The sequence below is a fragment of the Python bivittatus genome, unplaced genomic scaffold, assembly GCF_059951505.1.
Source record: "Python bivittatus isolate LINGU-HERP-01145 unplaced genomic scaffold, Pbiv_v1 ctg000640_np1212, whole genome shotgun sequence".
NCBI classification, from domain to species: domain Eukaryota; kingdom Metazoa; phylum Chordata; class Lepidosauria; order Squamata; family Pythonidae; genus Python; species Python bivittatus.
In genome coordinates, this window is record NW_028277090.1 from 1,080,340 (window position 1) to 1,103,619 (window position 23,280).

Sequence of the window (23,280 nt, forward strand, 5' to 3'; positions counted from 1 at the left end):
TTAGGGCAGTATAACAAATATGTAGATAAATAGTTTCTAAAGGGCAGTGTTTCTCAACCTCCCTTTAAAATGTGTGGAAAAACTGCCCAAGAGACTGTGAAACTAACTAGACCAGGTTCTCAAGAGAACATATTGTGAAACTGACTAGAGCACTAAAGGTTGAGAAACACTGCACTGGTCAGTTTCACAATATGTTCTCTTGAGAACCTGGTCTAGTCAGTTTCACAGTCTCTTGGAGAGTTTTTCAAAGCTGATGTAAAGTTCCCAACTTGATTTTTCCAGTTTATATAAGGACCATATATCTTCTGCAGGAACATCCTGCCCGTCACACTGCTGATACCACAACACTAGAATACACCAAACCTAGAAGCAAACGGGAGACCCACTTGTCCAAATTCATAAAAGCAGTAAAAATGAGACAGAAAATAACAGCGTTACAGTGACAGAATGGCTTCGTGCAGATTCACCTCAAAGCTTGATCCACACATTGGATGTTAGGTATAATAGACAGTAAAACAAAAATGTTACAGTCTACGGCTGTCTTCAGCTTGGGTCACGAGGGACAGAAGTCACATTCCAGAAGGACGTCTCCATTCCAAAGTGTTTACTTACTTAAGGTCACATACAGCAGAAAGAGCCCAACCCAAGCTAGTGTTTCCAGAGGTTAGAGATTATGTATCATGCTAGTTCACCTTAACCTCCTCTGGGGAGAGGGGAGAGGGGTAAGGGCTCAATTCACAAAGCTGATGCAGACATTTGCATTGGTCAGGCTGATATTCCTTGTCCTGCAGGAGAAAAATTAGAATGGGGAGAAGGTCTTTTTTTTTTTTTTTAAAGATTGGGAAGAAAATTTGCGTCCCATGATATTCATATACTACGGGTCACATGAAAACCGTTAAAAAGCAAACAGACTGCTTTCAGAGCTTGTAATAAACGGCTGATTTGCAATTGTGCCCCCTAAGAGAAAATCCGGGCAATGGGGGATGTTTTGAACCGAGAAGCACAAAACCTGTTCTGAAGAAGTCACCCTATGTTCCCCTTCTAAAATGTTTTGTAGGATGAAACCAATCTCTGGTGCCAGTGGGGCACCCAATTCAAGACTAAGAAATTTTTAAAAAATGGTTTATCACTGTTCAAGTTTGTCTTGGGGTCAGGACCCTCCACATGTCCTTTAGCCAGTAGAGGATGGTTGGGGTCTGGAGGAGAGGGGGGATGGCCACAGAAGCCTGAACTGACCACCAGAAACACTCTGATCCTCCCACTAAAGGCCACCTGCACTGGCAAGATGTTCAGCAAAGTTTGCTAGATTTCACACACCTGAACAGCTGCAGGTTCTGCTGGATGAAGGGGGAAACATCACCAACATGACCAAGATGATGTCAAGATACTTCTTGGATGGGTCAGGGATGAGATGAAGACGATGCTATGGGGACATGGCAGAAAGAAAGAGGTTGCCAGGGTGTGTGTGTTTGTCCCATCCTGAGATGAAGGTTAAAATAAAGCTTGTGCTGTCTGCGTTTGTCCCAACCTTAGATGAAGGTTCTGTATGGAATCAAGGTCACATGCTTGCTTGTCTCAACAACAGCCTCTGTTCTGAAAGCTTGTTTCAGATGTCCTTGTTTCCATGCCATCCTGGTTGCACTTGGACTTCACCTTGCAATAATTTGCTCTTTCTGATTCTGGGGACATTTCTTTAATTATATATGCCAGCGATATCCCAGGTAGTCCTGGGGTTAAGAACGCCCAGGTTACAGACAAACCATAGTTAAGAACGGAGCCTATTGTAGCAAAATTAGAGTTAAACGCACAATGGTTTGAGTTCGTTACACACTACTACTTAGAAAGTATTACACAATAATACTGTTCTGGCTTACATGCAAATTTGACTTAAGGACAAGCCTTGGGAACGAAACTCGTTCTTAAACTGGGGACTACCTGTATTGAGAAATAATGCAAGATCCTGTCTTTTGAAGATTACTTTCAATATCACATGTTAATTAAAAAAATAAGCTATCTATTGTTAATCTGAGTGCAAAACCTCAGCTCCTTATTCACTTATTAGATATTATTATAATAGCAAGAAAATCCTGAAATTTGGTGCAGATGCTACTGGAGACCAGCTGCACCCCCCCCCCCCATCCTCTTTCTCTCCTCCTCCTCCTGCAGGATTTGTAATCATCCAGATCATGGCTTAAATAAGTGGGATTTCCTGGCGACTGAATAATGCATAGCAAGAGGATCTGGGTTACGTCTCCTGTTCCTTCTCCTCCGCAGAAGGGAATAAATGAAGCTCGCGCTGCGTTGGGAGCCGGGAGCAGAGCGCGCCTCTGTCCACACCAAGGCGCTCTCCGAATGGCCAGGCAGGTAAGTGAAGAGAAGAGCAACGTTTTTCTCATTTTGCAACCACGCGCCTAGCAAACCAACTGCAGCCTTTTGTGCAATAAGGAAAACTCCCAGGCTCCTGGAAATAATCCCTTTTTGCATTAGGCTGAGAAAGAGCCCGGTAGGATTCTAGGCAAAGCATCGCTTTGCGAACAGGAGAAAGACCAACCCCGGGATGTCCCATTGAACCGAACGCCTCCTCTTTCTCTAAACAGGAACTACCATTCCCGACATGCTTTGGATTGAGTCCGGCGCGCAGGCGCACTGGAGAGTAAGTCCAGCTGGTTCGGAAGCTGCTGCGCGAGAGGTGAGTTGGAAAGGGCAGTTATTTAGGGGCGGGAATACCGAGAAAGAGTTGGTGAGGAGTGGGGCAAAGCACCCCTTATTGCACCCCCCTGCAACCTCCCTAGGTGCTGGGGCTGCAGCTCCTGTCGTCTGTTGCAACCCCGGGCGTGGATAAAGGGAGTTGTAGTCCCAGCACATTTGGCTTGGCGGAAGGCTGCCGCCCGAAGCAAACTCGCGGGATTCCCAATGGAAGGAAACCCCCTTTCCCTGTCTCCCCACTGCATGTGGGGTGTCGCCCCCGGCGCCTCGGGAGGGCGAGAGTGCAGCAATGGGAATGGGTCTCAGCCAAGCTTTTGCAACCTGGCGCCCTCCGGTGGTGGGGGATTACAACTCCCATCCTCTCCTGGGTTGTCAGCTAGCCACGCGGGGCAGGGACGGGGATGATGTAGTCCTCGCCAAGGGAGGGGCAAGGCTGCTCTCCCCCAGGGAAATCAATTTGAGGGTGCAAAAACGAGGGAATCCCCAACCCCCCATCCCCCCCCCGAATCCCAGCTGTTGAATTTCCTTTTCAGACACAGCTGCTGCTTCATCCCTTCAAGCCGTGTTTCTTAAACTTTTGGCACTCAGGACCCCTTCCCACTTTTAAACACGATGGAGGACCCAAAAAGAGCTGTGCTTCGCCTGGGTTATATTTATCAATATCTCCCATATCAAAAATTAAAATGGATGCATTCATAGACTATTGATGGAGTCTTGCCAAAGCAACAGTAGTGAATCCATGAGCTAGGAACATAAACAACATATTTTCCAGGAAAAACCCTGTATTTTTTGAACGGATAAAAAGTAAGAATGAGAGGAGCGACATGGTTTTACATTTTTGCACGTCTCGTCAATATCGGGCAAATCATTTTGATTTCCTGGAACCCTGCCAGGGTCTTGGGAGGCCTCCGGGGCTCCTCGAACCCCACTTTAAGAAACACTGCCTTCAAGAGGCGACTGGAGATGTCTTGCCTGAGAGGCAGAGGAACAAAGAGAGCGTCCCCTGTTCTGGATCTGCTCCTTCTCCTTTGCAAAGCTGCTTTGGTGCAGAGGTGAAACTAGAGTGACTGGTCTGCCAGTTTTGCAAGAAAAACCCGTTGCATCTCATTCTCGCCTTCAGCTCAATACCTGGGGAGATCGTTCTCCCTTCCTCCCCTTCTCTGCGGCTTCGACGTTCCTACCGCTGCGAGCTGGAAAAACAGGCCTTACTCCAGCACCGTCTTGCAGACAGCTGGAATTCGGGGAGCTTTTTCCCCTCCTCTTCCTGAAGCCGCCCCACGCGTTTCCCCCAACGTTGGTGGCCTTCTGCCGAGTTTTCAAAGAGGCAGCATCTGTCGGGGCATGAAAGCCACCGGCGGGTGAAAGGTGAGGATTGCAACCTATGTACTCATGGCTGAGGTTGTGTTTGCATTTCGGAAGAGGTCCAGATAAGTAACCACAGGCACAAAATAGATTTCCCGTCCTTTTTTTTTGCCTTCAAGCCAAACAAACCATCCATTGTAGTAGCAGATCTCTGGAACAGAATTTATCTGCCATCTTTCTGCCTTGAAAGCAAGGCTGGTAAATTGAAAGTATGGACTTTTGGGGGCTGTGAAGTTTTAACTTCTTTGTGTTACAGCTGTTTCTGGTGGTGTCCCCAGTATCAGGGGTTTTCTCCCCATCTCAGGACTGATCGTGGCTCTGCCTTGCTTTCTCTAGAATAAGCCAGCTATCCATGGCTCATTTGGGCTTTGCTTGTGAACCTCCTCCTGATGTGGACACAGATGATTGTCTTCAGGAATATTCGTATCTCTTCAACCCTGACATCCTCAAGTGAGTATTCCCAAGGCGCTAGGTCTCTTTAAGGCTCCCATAAACCTGGTTGGATGGAAGACAGAAAGTTTCTTGAACATCCTCCCCAATCTTTTTCCTCCTCTAATGATTTGCCTCCCCCACCCCGTTTGTTTAAAATACAAGGAAGCTACAAGAGAGCTAATGTACTTAAGGACCGGGGAGACCCAGATTTAAGGTTATAATCAGTCATGGTATTCTGTCAGCCCAACCTACCTCGCAGGGTTATTGTGGGGATAGAACAATAGAGAGATCCCCATGCAAGCTGCCTTCAGCTCCTGGAAAAAAAGACAAGATATACAGGTAGTCCTCATTTAGCGACCACAATTGGGACAGTGATTTGGTCGTTAAGTGAAGCGCAACTGTGCTTATGATCCTCCTTCAGCTTTCCTTTGCTTTACAGACCTGCGAAAGTCATAAATGTGAGGGTTGGTCACAAAGTTACTTTTTCATCACCGTCATAACTGCAAATGGTGGCTAAACAAGGACTACCTATAAATCTTAACCTTGGCAACTTTAAGACAGGTGGGGTTCAACTCCCAGAATTTCCCAGGCAACGTGGGAATTCTGGGAGTTGAAGCCCACCTGTCTTAAAGTTGCCAAGGTTGAGAAACACTGCTTTAGACTACAGGTTGCAATTTTAAAGATTTTCCCCTGGTATTATATTTTGGAATTCTATGCTAGCAATCTTCTATGTTATCTCACTGATACAATATTTTGCTCTTTCTATTTTTGGAATGGTTGTAATGGTATTTGTTTTATGCTGGTCTGCGACTGAAATAAAAGCAAGCCAGCATTGCATTGCCCTGCATTTCTAGATATACCCTTGTACAGCTAGTTCCCAGTTTACTATTTCCTCACCTGTCAAGTTAAATATGAGAGCCAGTTTGGTGTAGTGGTTAAGATGCTGGCCTGGAAACCAGGAGACGGTGAGTTCTAGTCCCACCTTCGGCATGAAAGCCGGCTGGGTGACTTTGGGCCAGTCCCTCTCTCTCACCCCAACCCGCCTCAGAGGGTTGTTGTGGTGGGAAAAATAGAAGGCAGGAATATTAAGTATGTTTACTGCCTTGAGTTATATATAAAAAAGATGGGATAAAAATCTAATATAATAATAATAATCTGCTGTTTCTGAACTGTTCCCGTATGGTTTTGCCATCTTTGTCATTTACTACTTTGGAGTCCTTGGGGTTCTCTGAGCTTGGTTCTTTTCTTGCAAACGTTTTATTACCCAGCTAGGGAACATCTTCAGTGCTAACCCTAGCCGGGTAATGAAATGTTTGCAAGAAAAGAACCAGGCTCAGAGAACCCCAAGGACTCCACAGTTCAACCCTGAGCTACAGATATTCGCCTCCATTTACTACTTTGTAAGTTTTATTTAAAAAGTGTTATTTAGTCCGGGTTGCTGACTAAAGAACTGGATTGGACTCAACTTGCCATTTTTTTACTCCTTTATTTTGAATTCTGGAATTTCTTTTCTTGTGTTTAATGCTTTTTCACCTGTGAACCGCCCAGAGTGGTTGGGAGTTGGGTGGCATATATATATAAATAAATAAGCAAATCGTCTCTGTAGCTCCTGCTTCCAGATGTCCCCTTCTTCTGGTTTTCTAGGGGTAAGGTTGCTTTCATCACGGGAGGCGGCTCTGGCATTGGATTCCGCATTGCTGAGATCCTGATGAGGTATGGATGGCAAACGTTTCGCAGGGATGTGGGAAAGACCTTGGGAGATGGGGCGAAGAGACGCTGCCAAGGGAATGGTCAGATAAGAGGGAGCATAGCCCACAGCTGCATAATGGGTGGAGAAAGACTCAGAAGGGACCCTCCCTAGTTTCTCTAGCTGTAAAAGAGGTGGAGGGAGAATTATACTTTCGGACTTGCAAAATTCTGTTAATGTAGCCTTACAATAAAGTAGAAATAGCTCATCTGGTTGTGTTTCCTCTCTGGTTTGCCCCACAAGGCCGACAAAGACCTTTGGCCAGGACTCTGCAGTCTAAGTACAACACGCTTGACTTGATCTTAGCAAAAAGGCTCTGAGTATTTTTATCTTCTCCATTTTCATGGTGAGGTGGCAGGCCACCTGTTTCTGGCAAACGAATGTGTCCTTCCCCATTGAGAAGAGAGTATTTCCCACTGCCGTCCCAGGGTTTTCCCAGACGGTTTGCTTTTTCCGTTTCCTTTTAAAAAAAAAAAAAAAAATTCAGACTCCTAAGTAGAAAGAAAGAAGTGAGCACCTGGTCTGCTTTTGCATTCATTTTGGTTCTCCGTCTGATGATACTGTGACGCTGAAAATGCAGTTTGTGCGAGGAGGAGAACAACCTGTTAGCAGATCTGTCTGTTACCAAAATGGGAGATAGAAATGAAGGGTCATCCAGCCCATTGGGTAGCCTGAGTGGGAGAAAAGCACTGGAACGTGATTGCCAATCTTACTATAAGTAGGATTTGCATTTGACACACAGCAGTTCGTAGCTTTTCTACGGTCAATTTTACTTCTCAGAAATTCTTAGATCCTTGTTGATCTGCTTAATTGGATCCAGTCTAGGCTGCCATGAGAAGCCTAGTTTTTGCTGTTCCTTTACAGTGAGCATCGTTATAATCCGCATTATTTAGCTGCATACATTGTATGAATTCAGCCAGTGTGTTATTCAAGCCATGGCTTGTTGCATACAAATGTGGCATGTAAAACAATTCACCAGCTGCCTCCACTTATTCTCTGAACCTCAACCATGGTCAGCTTCAGACAACTTTCTAAGCTACAAGAAACAAGCCGTGTTGTGGCTTAGCATGATGTGTAAGCCTAGCCATTACAGATTGTAAACTGTGTTTTATTACTTTTGGGTGGTGTCAGCAAGGCAAATCAATGTGATCAATGTTGCTCTTTCCACGTTCCTTCTGTGAACCCTGGGCAAAATTTGACTCAGGACAAAATGTGGAGATACCACTTCACTATTCTGGTATAGAGACCCAGTTTGGTGTAGTGGTTGAAAGCATCAGGCTAGAAGCTGGAGACCCTGAGTTCTAGTCTTGCCTTAGGAACAAAGCCAGCTGGGTGACTTTGGGCCAGTTACTCTGTCTCAGCTCTAGGAAAACAAAGGCAAGGGCCAACCACTTCTGAAATCTTGCCAAGAAAACTGCAAGGAGGAATAATAATCATAATAATAGCAACGACAACAGCAGCAAATTGGGGTAGAAGTTAAGACACCAGGCTAGAAACTGAGAGACTGGAAACTCTAGTCCTGCCTTAGGCACAAAGCCAGCTGGGTATCTTGGGGCCAGCCACCCTCTCTCAGCCTTAGGAAGCAGGCAATGGCAAACCACTTCCAAAAATCTTGCCAAGAAAACTGCAGGGACTTGTCCAGGCAGCCACCATGTGTCAACACTAACTCAAAGGCACGAAACAGAAACAGATGTGTCTCACTTTCCCTTTAAGATCCAAAACAGATGCTTCATACTGTGGCTGGGCACTGCTCTGGAGCTAATTTGGAAAATGATGGAGCTCGATGTTCAAATCCCGCCCAGGTTGTAATTTTGCCCGGGGATGTAAACTTAGCACCGGCTTGCCCAGCCTCTGCAGCTTGAAAAACTGGTATTGGGTTCCTGCTCCCGTGGTCAAAAGCATCTTGTCCGCATTCTTTCCAGAACGCTGCCCAATTGTATGTCATGTCCATTCCCCACATTTTCAGCTGGACTAAAAGCAAGCTTTTGAGTCTACAAAATCACCCTCCCCCTTTAGAATTGGGTGTGTGCTTCAGCAGTCCGTCTTTTCTGCAGCTTAGTTAGCAAATGTGGGGGGCGGGGTTGCAGAGGCACAGGGGTTGCAGATCCAGCCAGATTTCTGCGCTTCTGATCTTGGAAAATTTTCCCGCAGGCATGGTTGCCAGTGTGTCATTGCCAGCAGAAACCTCCAACGGCTGACAGAGGTGAGTGGCTGGGAGATCCTGATAGTTTTACTATCCCTTTTGGGGTATTAGCAGCTTCCCAATGAAGCGAGGTGGGCTCCCATTTTCGTGGTCTTCTGAAGGTGCAGGAAGACTTGGTTGTTTTGGAAGGTCTTTAGAGACTGATTATGATTGAGTCATTGGCCCTGGACTTAGATCAGTGTTTCTCAAACTTGACAACTTTAAGATGTGTAGACTACAACTCCCAGAATTCCCCAGCTAGCCATGCTGGCTGGGGAATTCTGGGAGTTGAAGTCTACACATCTTAAAGTTGCCGAGTTTGAGAAACACTGACTTAGATTAGGTTGTGGTTAGGCTAATGTTCATGCTTAATAACTGTAATGTTTATTATTTATTTATATTGCATTGAACTGTGATTGTTGCATGTCTGTACACCACTGAAGAATCTTTTTTAGAATAAAGTGGTAGATCCTTTTTGTAAGTAACTAAAAATAAAGAAATACAAGGTTGGGAGTTGGGAGATAGAGCTGATCAGTGCAAGTATAGCTTTAATTTTCTTAAATAAGGGTTTATGGGGGGATTCAAGTTTCTGGTTCCCGTGATACACATGGAAAATCTATGGTCTTCTCAGTGTTGCTGATCTTCTGGCATGGCCAATAGTGAAGGATTCTGGAATAGAGAGACATTTTAGGAGGAGAACCATGTTAACTGAAATATGTTGAAAAAGTTAAAAATTTCAGTGAGGTGTAAAGGTAGACCTCACTTAGAGACTGCCTCATTTAGTGACTGTTTGCAGTTGTGACGGTGATTACGACTGATCCTTGCATTTACAACCTTTGCAGGTCTGTAAAGCGAAAGAAAGCTGAATTAAGATCATAAGCACAGTCACGGTTTCAGGTAGTGACTGCCTTGCTTAGTGACCGGGTTGCTGGTCCCAATTGTGGTCACTAAACGAAGACAACCCGTACTTACTTTTCCATATGACTGTAGATATGACCTGTTTATTTTTGGCTTTGTGTGATGCATCGACCCAATACAGACTGTATGCCCAGGTTCATGGCTTAATTGACTGGAGTTACCTACCCAATGCTGGATTTATACAATCAAACTTGGATAAATGAAACCTGGCTAAGCATGGTATGCTAACTCAGCCAATGAAGCATTTTGAAATGTCACTGAAAACAGGAAATGCTTCTTCCCATCCACAGCACTGCAGATGTTAAGGGGCCAATTTGCTATTTTGGGACATGGTACTGGTTTCACCTGGTTTCTCCTGCCAGGCAGCTATCTGACCCCTCCAAATCTTTATTTCCTACAACAGGCTGCCAAGAAACTCTCTGCAGCCACTGGCCAGAGATGCCTGCCCCTGACCCTTGATGTGCGGCAACCTCAAAGCATTAGAGCAGCCGTGGATGAGGCCCTCCGAGAGTTTGAGAAGATCGACATCCTAGTTAACAGTGAGGGTTTGATCCTCTTGGGGGTTGCCAGTTCTCCCGTCTTCAAGCTTCAGGCCAAAAATGAATGATGGTGCTCTCAGAAGGGTGATCTTGTTGGGTGCTGGTAGGGTTGTTGTAGATGAACCCATAAACGGTCAAGTGTGCTGCTTCATACAGATCCTCAGCATCCCCATCTTTGACCTTTAATACCTTCACCTTCAGAAGGTCCATTTAACAGCCTTCCAACCTCACAGAAGCTTTGCCCCTGTGAATCAAGGAAGTTGGATTTTGTTTTATTGATTGATTAGGTTTGATACCCACCTCAATCCAACATCTCTTGAGTTCTTTAGAGCAGTGTTTCTCAACCTTGGCCACGTTAAGATGTGTGGACTTCAGCTCCCAGAATTCCCCATCCAGCTTTAAGATGTGGGGAATTCTGGGAGTTGAAGTCCACACATCTTAACATTGTCGAGGCTGAGAAACACTGCCTAGAGCTCATGTTCTAACAATGCGAATGTTCTAATATTTGGTTCAATCCCCTATTGATAGTAAAACTCCCTGGCCAATAAACAAATGTTGCGTCTAACCTAGTTTCAAACATGGCTCCCTACCCTCAAGGATCCAACCCATTGGATTCATGTATGTGCTTATCGGGGTATCATCATGCGCAATAGCTGTTGTGGTGGTATTTTCCATGTATTGAGGAGATACAAATTCGGGTCTAAGACTGCAATCCAGCCAGTCATGATGTCGGTCTTGTTCCTTTTCCATGGCTGACTCTCCAGATGCTGCTGGAAACTTCCTTTGCCCTGCTAGCTCTTTGTCATTCAACGCTTACAAAACCGTGATTGAAATCGATACCTTGGGTACCTTCAACGTCTCCAAAGTCCTGTATGAAAAGTGCCTTCGGGTAAGAGTCTCTTGGCACCTCTTAACTGCAGGGTTTGAGGGGGTTGTGGTCCTGTTGTCCTCCTTCTAGATTCCCAGTTCTCTGCCTTCATGAGCAGGCTGCTGGACTTGATTCTGTTTTCTTTTGAGGCCGGGGTTCCCAAACTCTTCAGCTCATCGACCCCTTCGTGAAGTTTAAGATTGCTCATCAACCCCCAACACTGATTATGTGAAAATCATTTAATAAATAGTGCTTTAATAGTGCTACGAATAACAACTACACCAATAATGGTAGCCTTGCCAGGTAGACCAGACAGGAAACATGACCAGATAAACTAATTCTACTTTATTGTAAAGCTACATTAATAGAATCTTGCAAGTCTGAAAGTACAGTTCTCCCCCTGTCACCTTTATAGCTTGAGAACTTGGGGAGGGTCTCTTCTGAGCCTCTTGCTCTACCCATTTTGCAGCTGTGGGCTGTGCTGTCCCTTATCTGATGGTTCCTAGGCAGCATGTCTTTGCCCTGTCTCCCAAGGTCTTTCCTACATACCAAGACAAATGACAATAGATAAACGAGGCCAGTAACAACACACAGCTGATAAAGACTACTCAAGGCCACTCTCGCTGACAGCTGACCATCCAACCCTGGGTAACACTGTCTCGCCGCTAGCCACCTTGCCTTCAGAACTAGGGGCTGGTGTGGAGCTCCACAGAGACCCCAAAGGATGAATTGACCCCAACCAACTTTCCATCATTTATTGACTACCTATTGACCCCCAGACATTTACTAACTCCCTTTTGACCCCCAGACTTTTATCAACCCCTTGGATAGTCCCATCGACGCTTGGAGGTTGATATTGACCACTTTGGGGAACCCTGTTCTAGATGTTGTGGGCTGGTCATTAAGAACGGAAGCCTGGGAGCTGGAAAAATAAGAAATTTTTCAGATTGCCCTTTCAGGATGCTCTGTTGTGGCTGCTAAGCAGGATTTACATCACACATGGTTAAGGATCAGGTTTGGCTGGGTAGGAATTCTGGGAGTGGCAGCCCCAGTGTGTTTAGTGGGCACCAGGTTGGGGAAACCTGGCCATAAATTACACAGCTGCTGTTCTTGAACTCTGATTCAGTTTATCCCTCACCTTTGGCTCAGGTGAGTTCTCAGGGTGGCAGACAAAAATGGAAGACAGAGTCCCAAAAGTTCAAAAAGCAAATTAAAAGGAAGGATTCCGTTCATGAATAGAGGAAAACCTGCAAATGGAGCTTTTTCTCAACCTTGAAAAAGGGTTCTCAGCATTTTGAAACAGATTTTCTAAACACCAGGGGCTTGCACGCCCCAGGCAGGGCCTTCTGAATGCTGGATAAGAAAAGATTTTCACTGCAGGTATTAATGATTCGGCACAGGGACATCCACAAGGAAGGCCAAAAAAGGCCAGATGAGAGCCAGAACCAATTGCAATGTGCATAAAAGGGGGAGGGGCTTTGTTTGCAAGGCCATGGCCCCCATCTTGACTTTTTTGACCCCCCTGTGGACATCCCTGGCTGGACAGTTTGCACTGGGAGGAAGTGATACTTCAGATAGCCATATGCCATTTTATTCTTTATTTCTTAAATGTGGTGGCCACACACTCTTTTGACATTGACATCAACCTTGTTGCTTACTTTATTGACTTAGGAACATGGCGGCGTCATTGTCAACATCACGGCGACCCTCAGCTACAGAGGCCAGGCTCTCCAGGTGCATGCTGGGACAGCCAAGGCAGCCATAGGTACGAGAATGAACCACCCTGTTTCTCTTCTTCTCACTGGCAGCCCTGTCCAAGACTGAGAGCTTCACTCCTCTCCTCGCTGTGGGTGATGGGTCCTCAGCAGCCTAGAAAGGAGTATTATGGCCACTACCTCCAGCAGATCTGACCCCACCCACTCCCCTTTATCCCATAGAGGGCACACATGGCTCAGCAAGGTTGCATCTGGGACATGTATGTTGCCCTCTGATGCATGTAGCAGTATCTGACAAGCATACTTTTAAAAAGTTAGGGTCTTCTCCAAGTTGAACTCAACTCTGATGTGTCCATGTTGTTTCTTGGTAGCAATGCAGAAGTGGTTTGCTCTGGTCACCTTCTGCAATATTTTTTCCATTTCCTGGTGTAGCTTACATTTTTGTGGGGTCTCTCATCCAAAAACTAACCAGGTCTGATCTTGCTTAGCTTCCAAGCCCAGATAACCTTCAAGCATAACTTTCCCTTGCTGTTGGACATTGCTTCATGCTTTCCTAATGTTCAGTGTTTCTTAGTGTGGTCCTAGGATCCTTGGAGGTCTCCCAAGACCCTCTAAGAGTCTGTGAAATCAAAATTATTTGCCAGACTATGTTGGAAAATAATACAATATTAAAATCACGATAAGCAGTAGCGGCAGTGAATGCGTCCATTTTAATTTTTAATATGGTAAATATCAATAAATATAGCCCTTACAAACCAAAGCTCCTTTGAGGTCATCCATAATTTTTAAAAGTGGGAAGGGGTCCTGAGAGAAAAAAGTTTAAGAAACACGCCTCCTACAATTTCCTTCTTGGGTGTGTTTGCCTGAACAGCCATGGGATTTCCTCATAGTCTCCCATCCCTGTACCAACTAGTGTTAGATCTTGTTATCAGCTCTTCCTAACAACAATCAGAATCAAGAAGAACAGCAAGGAACACTTTTCTCTGAAGTCAGGTTAATAGAATTTATTAGGAATAAGGTTGCAGTGATAATATAAGAATTCTAGCAAGTAACTTTGCTTTCAAATGGAGAACCTATTTATAGGCAATTCAGAGTCATTAGATTTCTTCTTCCTGCAATTTTGGTGTAACAAGGAGGGTGCCAATTTCTTCTGAGGAGGTGGGACACTCTGCCCTTGGGTATTGTTAGCAGAATGTCCCCTAGCCATGCCAACTTTGACAACTAACACCAATCCAGCTGCGTTTTTTGAGATCAGACAAGACATCCGTTTAGTTTTGACTACGTTTTTGGATGATAGATGTACATTTCATGGACTTTTCATTTCTTTGACTTTTTGCAAAGATACATGCAAGAAGCAACAATTAGTTGCTTGTTTCTTCTGCCCAGTGATCTTTGAGCGAATTCATGATAAAAACCTAACCCCAGGGCTTCTCCAGAAAAGCTGCTGCCACACTGGAAAATTAGAAAGTAGATGCAAAGTATGAACTATTAATTAATTCAAACTGATTCTCCGTTCTGACCTTGTCCACCTTTGGAGGTGCACCCCAAGGCCCAAGAATGTTACTTTCCTATTCTTGATGGGACCCAGATTGTGTATCAGATTTTGATTTCATGAGCCATATTCTCTTCCTCCTCCAAAAAAAGGAGTTTTAACCCTATTGTCTGAAATAGATTTCTTGGAATCATGAAATCCTCCATAGTCCTAATTTTGGGCTTCTCTGAGCCTCTTCTGAATATTTATTCTTAAACCCATCTGTCTCATCACAGATGCCATGACAAAGCATCTCGCTGTAGAATGGGGACCTCAACGAATTAGAGTGATTAGCCTAGCCCCCGGTCCCATCTCGGGCACAGAAGGATACCGTCGCTTAGGTAAGTCTTCTAAGCTGGGAGCAACTTCTAAGGTAGCTTCTAAGAAAGCTTCTAAGAAAGCTTCTAAGATACCTTCTAAGAAAGCTTCTAAGGAAGCTTCTAAGAAAACTTCTGATACCTTCTAAGAAAGCTTCTAAGGAAGCTTCTAAGATAGTTTCTAAGATACCTTCTAAGAAAGCTTCTAAGATAACAGGTAAGTCTTCCAAGAGAACAGCTTCTAAAAGGGGTGAACACAGGAAATGTGTGCAACAAGATTAATCCTGGAGGTTTTATTTTTCAGTTTAGAACATTTGTGCTTCAGTTTTCAGTGCAACCTTTCCAGGGTTGCTTATAGTTTTAAAAAGTTTACAAATCAAAATAACTAAAAAGTTTACAAATTAAAATAATTAAAATAATAATATTGAATTCGGAAGAACACAGAATTGAAAAGAGTCATTGGAAGGTATTTTGGGGTCGTGTGGTACCCCAAAGAGTTGGGATGTGTGAACTGGGGGAGTTCAAATTAAAGTGCAAATTAAACTGATTATTTAATATCTCCCATTTTTGCCAACTCTCAGTGTATAGAGTTGGAATATGTGAACTGGGCAAGTTCCTATTCAGATGCAAATTAAACTGATTATTCAGTATCTCCCCTTTTTTTCCCCAAGGCAGGACTAAAAGCACTCATGATTTTATAACTGGGTCCATTGGGAGAGAAGAACTTGTTCAATATAGGGGTGTCCTGCAAGGTGTGGTCAAAAAAGTCAAGATGGCGGTCACGACAGTACAATTGAATTTCCACCTGTTTTTAATGTATGTGCATAAAAAACAGGTGGTACTTCAATTGCACTGTTGTGGCCACCATCTTGACTGTTTTGACCACACCCTGTGGGCACTACCTGTTAGATGTATCGGCTGTTGTCCTTCCATGCTCTTGTTTCTCCTTGGCCAAGGTTGGGCTCTTCTTCTTTTCCAGGTGCATCTAGGATGGAATCCAACTACTACCAGAACATTCCCCTTCAGCGGTTGGGGAACAAGACCGAGATAGCCCACAGTGTCTTGTACCTGGCTAGCCCTCTCTCTTCGTACGTGACCGGCACAACGCTAGTGGTGGATGGTGGATGCTGGATGACTTCGGAGAATTCCTTTCCCTCACTGTTGGGTATAGCTTCCCCCTCTGCTAAGCTATAGGTGAAGTTTCTTTCCCGCTCGGTGACATTACAAGCAGGTCTCCTTCGAGTCATGCCCAACTTCTGGTCCACCTTGCATGGCTTGTCACAGCGCAGAAGTGGTTGGCTCTCACCTTCGGGGATATTTTTTGGATTCCTGGTCTAAGCCTGTAGCCGAAGGAGGCTTGACCCTGCTTAGCTTCCCAACCCAAACCATCTTGGAGAAGAACTTCCCCTTTTTGTCACTTTGCACTTTGTTAAGCTCTAGATGAAGCTTTTTCTCTTGATGAGAAGAGAAAAGCATAACGAAATGGAGAGATTTGCAGCATGGAAGCTGCCTGCCATTATGGCAGCTGAAAAGGGGCTGGATGGCTGGTTCTTCATTCACACCCCAGCTTGTCTCCACATGAAGAGCTAGGGAAGATTAGCAATTTACAAGTTCAGTATACAGGTAGTTCTTGCTTAATGACTGTTTGAAGTTACGATGGCCTTGGAAAAAGTGCTTTACGACCTGTACTTGCACTTATAACCATTGCAAACTGTCACACCACCCCCCACAGTGGTGTGATCATGATTTGTGACCTTTTTTACGATGATCGTTAAGTGAATCACCATGGTTGTTAAGCGAATCACATGGTCATTAAGTGAATCATGTCATTAAGCAAATTCCAGCAAAAAATATCCATTGGGGAAGCTGGATTCGCGTAATGACTGAGGTGATTCGCTTAACAACCATGGTGATTCACTTGACTGTCATAAAAAAGGTTGTAAAATCAGCTCTGGTCACATGACAACTTGCTTAACAACCAAATCGCTTTGTGATCTAAATTCCGGTCCCTATTGTGGTTAGATAGCGAGGACTATCTGTAGAATCAGAACATAACCTTTACAACGGTCCCATCAGGTTGGCCAATCTTAGTGTGCTCTCAGGCCTCTGGTTGAGGCTGGGAGACTTCATAGAAGAGCCATGTTTGATTAGGAAATGTTTGGGCTTCAAGTCTTCATCACACTTTGATAGTAACTTGTTTAGGAGTGCTGTTTAATGCAAATCTCTCTATGGCTATGTTCAAACTTAAAACCATAAGAGGGTTTACTTGTTGGTTGGTTTAGTGCAATGTCTCCCAACCTTTGCAACTTTAAGATGTGTGGACCAACTCCCAGAATTCCCCAATGCTTCTTACTAGAAATCTAATCTTTCATGCTGGCTGGGGAATTTTGGGAGTTGACGTCCATACATCTTAAAGTTGCAAAGGTTGGGAGACACTGGCTTAGCATATCATGAAGACTCAGCTATTTGGGTTTATAATATAATGTATGGTGTAGCCCATTGCACAAGCCAATACAGATGTGGCTATTTTGACAAACCATGATAAAAATCCATAGCTTAGCACAGAATGTAGCCATAGCCATTGTACTCACTTTCAGGCAAGTTGGCTAGTGAATTTTGAAACCCTCAGTTGGGCAAAGGACTGAAGGCTGATATCCCATTGAACCAACTGAACTCAAGGGGAGTAGATTTGACATCAACATGCAGCCAGGATTCTACTCCAGACGGTCCACTTCCATCTCATCTCATAAACAGTTCAAAGTTCTTAAGAACTTGTCTTTCTGCCTCTTTTTTTTTATTAAATACCTTAGTTTTTCTCCTTTTTGTGGTCACCCCTAGTTTGTATTTATTTCATAGAATCATAGAGTTGGAAGGGATTTAAGAGGTCACCACGTCCAACCTCCTGCACGCTGCAGGATTAACTACACGATCCCCGCTAGATGACTCTCCGGTCTCTGTTTGAAAACCACCAGCGAAGAGGAAGAAACCACTCCATGCAGTAACCCATTCTGCACATTGACAGCACTCATGGTCAAGTTCTTCCCAATGTCTCATCTTTATCTACATCCTTGAAGTTTCATCCCCAAAATCTTGCAAGTCTGAAAGGACATCTCTTCCCCCCTCGCCTTTACAATTTGCCATTGAGTGATGTTTGACACTCAGCTGCTGCTTACCTGACCGTTGTCTACTCAGCAGCTCTTCCTCCGGTCTCCCAAAGTCATTCCTACATACCATTACACCCTGAGTCTACTTTCTGAGTTCCAAAATAAGCTTTATTTCAAGGTCATTTGTCTAGTTGGATATTTCTTGCTTGTCCCCTTGAGTTTCCTTTCTGTCTGCTTTGAATGTCACATCGATGTCACTTTCTGTCCCATTGGTTTGTTACAGATTTCTGGAGTACGGAATTAAAGAAAGATGCATGAGAAAAGGACCCCCGACATTTTAAGGAAAGGACCCGGTGCCTTCAGTGCTTCTCCACAAACCATCTGTGACAGTGTGTGGGCAGCAGACACTCGCCTTTTCTAGCTGCAAGGTAGTTTAGATAACTTGGGCAATGCTGGTTTTTAAGATGATGGGTCTTCATATCACAGGAAAAAGTTTGGTGGTGGCGTCACAGAAAGCTACAGGCTGAGTCATTCTCACCCACCAGCGTGTGCTGTATCACCTGAAGGGTGGTAGACAGGTCTACCAATGGCAGAAACATTTTTGGCTGTGATTTGATTTGATTTGTTTGTAAGCCTTAGTATCATTTCCCTTAGCTGAGATGCTTCCCAACTCATTCTCAGCCATGATTTTGGACCAAAACTGGTGAGTCTGCATTTTTTGACTCCTGCTGTGTGTTTCCCCCACCCCAAATAAATACTCTACTCCAATAGAAGAGACTATCTGTAGCTCAGAGTTGACCTGTGGAGTCCTTGGTGCTCTCTGAGCTTGGTTGTCGGCTTGCAGACGTTTCATTACCTAACTAGGTTACATCATCAGTGCTAGTGAGTGTGTGGTTTGCTCCCTGTACTGTATATAAACAGGGAGCAAAGCCCACACTAACTAGCACTGACCTGACTAGTTACCTAATTGGGTAATGAAATGTCTGCAAGCAAACAACCAAGCTCAGAGACCATCAAGGACTCCACAAATACTCTACTTTTCAACAACCCCCTTTTGAAAATCCTTGTTCATCTTGTAGCTCTTTCAGTCTGGTGGAAACTTTACACCTCGATTGTAGGATGTGTTCGATTGAATAACATAGTGGTGACCAACCCTGGTTTCTTCCCAGGGGCTGTATTTCTATTTTTTTCCTGGCCATCGAGGGCCACAGGGATATTGCTTAGAGGGTGAGGAGACCAACGTTTAAAAAATGGTTGCAGGGGGAACTTATACAAAATAGATCCTAAAAGCATGAATGTACCTAAAATGTTCTAACCCCCCCCCCCCAAAAAAAAATATTGCTGAAAATGACCATTTTTGCCACAATAGTAACACAATTCTGGAGCAGGGATATTTGGTGGGCTGGAAAAATGGGGCCACGTGGGACTCGTCAGTTGCTTTGCTGGAAACCTTTTAGCAGCATACTTGGGGCCAATTTGTATACTGAAAAACCAGTGTTGCGGGGTTTTTTGTATCTTTCCCAATAAATATATCCAAACGTGTAACATCCAAACATACCCATAAACTAAATCAAGAGAACCATTGTTAATTAGTCCCGTTCGTAGTCTCTGAAAACCTCCCTAAAGTAGCCCCACTTCCTTAGTGATGCCTGATTGGGGGCCAGTCTTCATTTTATTCATTCATAACTTACAGAAGTGCCCCCAGACCGCTTAGCTGTGGTGGAGGCTCTGTCCTGTTTCGGGGTGCCTCATGCTCTTAGGTGTTTCCTAAGCCCCCAAACTGAATGAGTCCTACATTCTGGTTGTGACGGTCTCACCAGAGAGTGTCAAAGGAGCAGGCAGCCCCAAGTGCCGGATGTCTTTGGAGATATCCTGCATCGTTACATGAACTGAAATGCTTGGATCTTGTCCTGGGGCTGAAAGCCAAGTGTGTCCTTTGGCAGGGGAGCAACGAGCGAGGGCAAAGGAGGGATGAGTGAGGGCAAAGGAGGGATGAGCAAGGGCAAAGGAGTGATGAGTGAGGGAAAGGAGCAAAGAGCGAGGGCAAAGGAGTGATTGGTGAGGGCAAAGGAGGGATGAGCAAGGGCAAAGGAGTGATGAGCGAGGGAAAGGAGCAAAGAGTGAGGGCAAAGGAGTGATCGGTGAAGGCAAAAGAGTGATGAGCGAGGGCAAAGGAGGGATGAGCGAGGGAAAGGAGCAAAGAGCGAGGGCAAAGGAGGGACGAGCAAGGACGAAGAAGGGATGAGCAAAGGCAAAGGAGTGAAGAGTGAGGGCAAAGGAGAGATGAGTGAGGGCAAGGGAGAGATGAGTGATGGAGTAAGGGGAAGGTGAGTGATGGGGAAAGGAAGAGATGAGCAACAAGCAAGGCAAAAATGAATGAGGGCAAGGGAGAGGCAAGTGGCGTTTGAGATTGTTTCTTCGTCACACTCCCACACGGCTGCTGAGTCTCCCTGCATTTTTACTCCTGCCATCTTTGCAGGTGAGAGAGACCAGCATCCAAACTGCTGGCTGATGGGCCTTGCGATCTTACTGCACTTGGAGAATACCGGGGTGGACAAGGGGGTAACTGAAGGTTTCAAATGAGGCTTCAGAATGAGACCTAGAGGAGCTGAATTGCTTGCCTGGACAATGATCCGGGGGCTGGGCGGCTTCCCTAGGAGGAAAGGTTGCAACTTTTGGGGCCTTTTAGTCTAGGAAGGAAGCAAATGAGAGCGGACACGATGGAGGTGTACAAAATGATGCGTGGGATGGATCAAGTGGCTAAGGAGAAGCTATTTTCCCCATCCCAAAATGTTAGAACTGGAGGTCGCCCAGTGCAAATGAATCCTGAACAGGCAAAAGGAAATATATTTTTACACAACACATTATTCAACATTGGAATTTGCTACCACGAGATGCAGCGCTGGCTACCAGCTTGGCTGGCTTCAAGAAGGGTTGGACCCATTCATGGAGGTCCTGTGGATCAGTGGGCCTGCCTCTGAAGGCCCTCTGCTGGGAGGGTCATGGACTTCCTGGAGCAGTTGGTGGGCCCCTGCGAGAACAGACTGCTGGACTAGATGGGCCAGGGGTCTGATCCAGCAGGACACGGCTTATGTTCTTTCGTTCTCTGACGCCCCATAGCCACGAGACCGGAATGAAACTTCTCTCTCTTGTCTCCAGAGTGAACACGGTAGTCAGAACTGAAATCCACCTGCAACCCCGTGATTATTCATACTTTTCGGAGCATTCCCTGGTATCTCAAGGGGACTGGGTGCAAACTCCTTGTGTGTGGTCTTGCGTCATACAGTGATGCTGGGGGCACCTTTTTGGGGCCAAACACACAGAATTGAAACACGTCAAGAATTCAGCATGGAGAAAGAAGAGATGTAAATGGAGGGTGGATCCCAGAAGAGTTTTAAGCTCTTCCCATCTCTTTTCTCCAGTTTTCTCAACAGGATCTTTTAGCCACCGAGATACCATCTCTTAAGTACATCACATACCAGTACAAATAAGGTTTTAAGGCCACTTTTAGGGGGAAAACAGTTTTTGCAATAAAAGCACATTCCTCCACCCCAAGTGTACAGACACTTCCCTGGGGAGAGGTATGGTATTTCCATAACCTTGGGTCAGAAATGGAACTTCCAGGACCAGAGATAGACTATCTGAAAGTTGGGAAGGAGGAATCGCCATGAGATGGCTGTGGCGTTTGGGCTGTTTTGTTTAAAAGCCTCTGGCTTGGAAACGTGGAAAAAGAAGTGCAGATTAGGCGCTGTGTTAGAGGGATGTCGAAACCCAGGGCTCACGTGCTCTTCCCCCAACAGGTGCCCCCTGCCTTCCCCGGGTGGGTTTCTGCCTTCCCTGTCACAGAGTTGTCAAGTGAACCGTTGCTAAGCAATTAATCCTTCCTTCCCTCCAGAGCCAATAGGATTCCTGGAGCTGCCACCCTGCGATTCTTCTCGTAGCTATAGTAACGGGCAGATGACCGGGGAGCATCATCTCCAAGGATGCAGGGTTTAGGCCAGGCGGGCATCCTGGGCTTGGAACGAGAGCAAGCTGATCCTTTCAGCTTGGAGGGAAGGGGATTCTACACAGTCCCCCCAAATGTCCTCATTTGTTTAGAAAAAGTGTTGAGGATGACTTAGCTCAGTGCTGTGGCATCTGTTTCCCAGGTGGTGGCTCCTAAGGGAGGTTCCTGAGGCTGTTTGATTAGGTACATCAGGTAGTAGGTACAGAGGAAAAGCAAGAGTCGACATGGACTTGATGGCACGCAGCCTATTTATTTATTTATTTCAAGATTCATAAGGCCTCCCAGCTCAGACAGGGTGACTCTGGGCGGCATGCAACATAAACGCATGATCGTCATAACCACAACAACCAATATATAAATACAAAAGCTAAAAGCTGAAAGCTGAAAGTAATCCATTTCTGACTATCAGAGCAAGTAATAAGACCCTTGGTGACTAAATTGGCCTCTTGGACGCGAAAGCACCTTCCAGTGTCCTCTGGTTCAACTTTTAGACTGCAAGTTCTGTAACTTTGTCTGGCCAATTTCTATATTCATGAACGGCTCTTTAGACGAGGATGGTACGTTTGCGTGTGTATATATGTGTGTGTGTGCACACACATATACACGCATGCAAACGTACCATCCTCTTATCCTCTACCATCCTCTATATGTGTGTATGTATATGCACATTTGCTCAAATACATGCGCTGTTTTAAAGGCATTAAACAAGCACTTTAAAGGCTTGTTCTAGCCTTGGCATGCTGGCTGGGGAATTCTGGGAGTTGAAGTCCACACATTGCAGTTGACAAACCTGCCCCTGTAAAACTGGAGTGGTAAACCTTTGATCCACGTCCTTTTATTCTGCCTTTTTTACAGAGGTGCCCAAGATGAGTTCAGAGTGCCCCACCTCCAAACTTTCCCTTGCTGGGCTGATGAATTTGTCCAGCATCTCCTGCGTGATAAGGATTAAAGTATTCCTGCAAATTGTCTCATTGCTTTACACACCATACATACCTGCTCCTCTCTCATTACTTTACATGCTCTTTTTTAGAAAGCGCTAAATTACGTGCGGTGGATTTGAATGATCGCTTTGTGAATACTGTAGTTTTGTTCTGCCACTGATGTAATAACTGGACAGTTGAGGAAAGATGTGGAGAAGTTCTCCAGAAGGTTTGGGTGCTGGAGAAATCACAAGCCTTTGCAGTCTTGTTGCCCTGTCCTGAACTGGTTCTGCTGGTATGACTCCTTATTCAGCCCAAACAGCGTCTCAGCAGGTATTTAACAGCTCTGTGGAGCTGGGCAGTCAGCCTTGGACATCTGAGATCTGTTGACAATAGAGAGAAGAAAGGAGAGGCCACGTGGTTCCTCAGTTGCTCTGGCCCTCTTCACCGAGGACGTGCATCCCCCGAGAGATGATCTCACTATGGTGACGCTCTCAGGAATGGACAACTGGGTGTCAGTCCCGGTTGGGGGCAAGTTCAGCAGAAATCCTGTCCTTTTCTCTCTTGTTAAAGACTTTTTGGAGAGATGAAAATGCCTTCAGCTTCAGCCTTGACTCTTGGAAGTTAAAGGAAAGGGATACAGAGGGAGGGCGCCCCCGGGTTGGTAAGGAAGAGAAAGAATGCAAGAGGAAGCGTTGGGGGGGGGGGCAGTAAGCAGACGGGAGAGGATACGTAAGACCCAAGAAGAGAGTTTACTAAGGGCTCGCACTAAATAAGTTACTTTAAGAACTATTTAATAACTGATGCCTGCTCTAGGTCCCCTCTTTTCTCTCCCTCTCTATGTGGGTTATGTCTAAACCAGTGTCTTTCGAACTTGGCAACTTTAAAATAGGTGGACTTCAACTCCCAGAATTCCCCAGCCAGCATGCTTTA

The 23,280-nt window shown here is 45.2% G+C and overlaps 1 protein-coding gene across 5 annotated transcripts; it reads left to right on the forward strand.

Moving 5' to 3' along the window:
- Nucleotides 1-2,584: 2,584 nt before the first annotated feature.
- Nucleotides 2,585-23,270, forward strand: DECR2 (2,4-dienoyl-CoA reductase 2). 5 transcript variants are annotated; one of them, XM_007436431.3, is made up of 10 exons: nucleotides 2,585-2,689; nucleotides 4,405-4,518; nucleotides 6,145-6,213; nucleotides 8,399-8,450; nucleotides 9,751-9,886; nucleotides 10,651-10,775; nucleotides 12,426-12,519; nucleotides 14,237-14,341; nucleotides 15,297-15,482; nucleotides 17,705-23,270. In XM_007436431.3, the coding sequence occupies exons 2-10, from the start codon at nucleotides 4,421-4,423 to the stop codon at nucleotides 17,737-17,739; spliced, it is 900 nt and encodes a 299-aa protein (XP_007436493.1). In that variant the 5' UTR covers nucleotides 2,585-2,689; nucleotides 4,405-4,420; the 3' UTR covers nucleotides 17,740-23,270. The 5 variants fall into 5 exon arrangements, with proteins under 5 accessions (XP_007436493.1, XP_025027776.1, XP_025027775.1 ...); XM_025172008.2 differs by having other exon boundaries at nucleotides 2,586-2,689; nucleotides 15,297-15,511; nucleotides 17,705-23,269; XM_025172007.2 differs by lacking the exon at nucleotides 2,585-2,689 and adding an exon at nucleotides 4,246-4,266.
- Nucleotides 23,271-23,280: the final 10 nt, after the last annotated feature.

Bases quoted from the DNA above. Each gene is read 5' to 3' on its own strand.
- DECR2 (XM_007436431.3), top strand. From the start codon at position 4,421: ATGGCTCATTTGGGCTTTGCTTGTGAACCTCCTCCTGATGTGGACACA. The intron at 4,519-6,144 runs GTGAGTATTCCC...CTGGTTTTCTAG, and splicing joins TTCAACCCTGACATCCTCAA to GGGTAAGGTTGCTTTCATCA. The intron at 12,520-14,236 runs GTACGAGAATGA...GTCTCATCACAG, and splicing joins GACAGCCAAGGCAGCCATAG to ATGCCATGACAAAGCATCTC.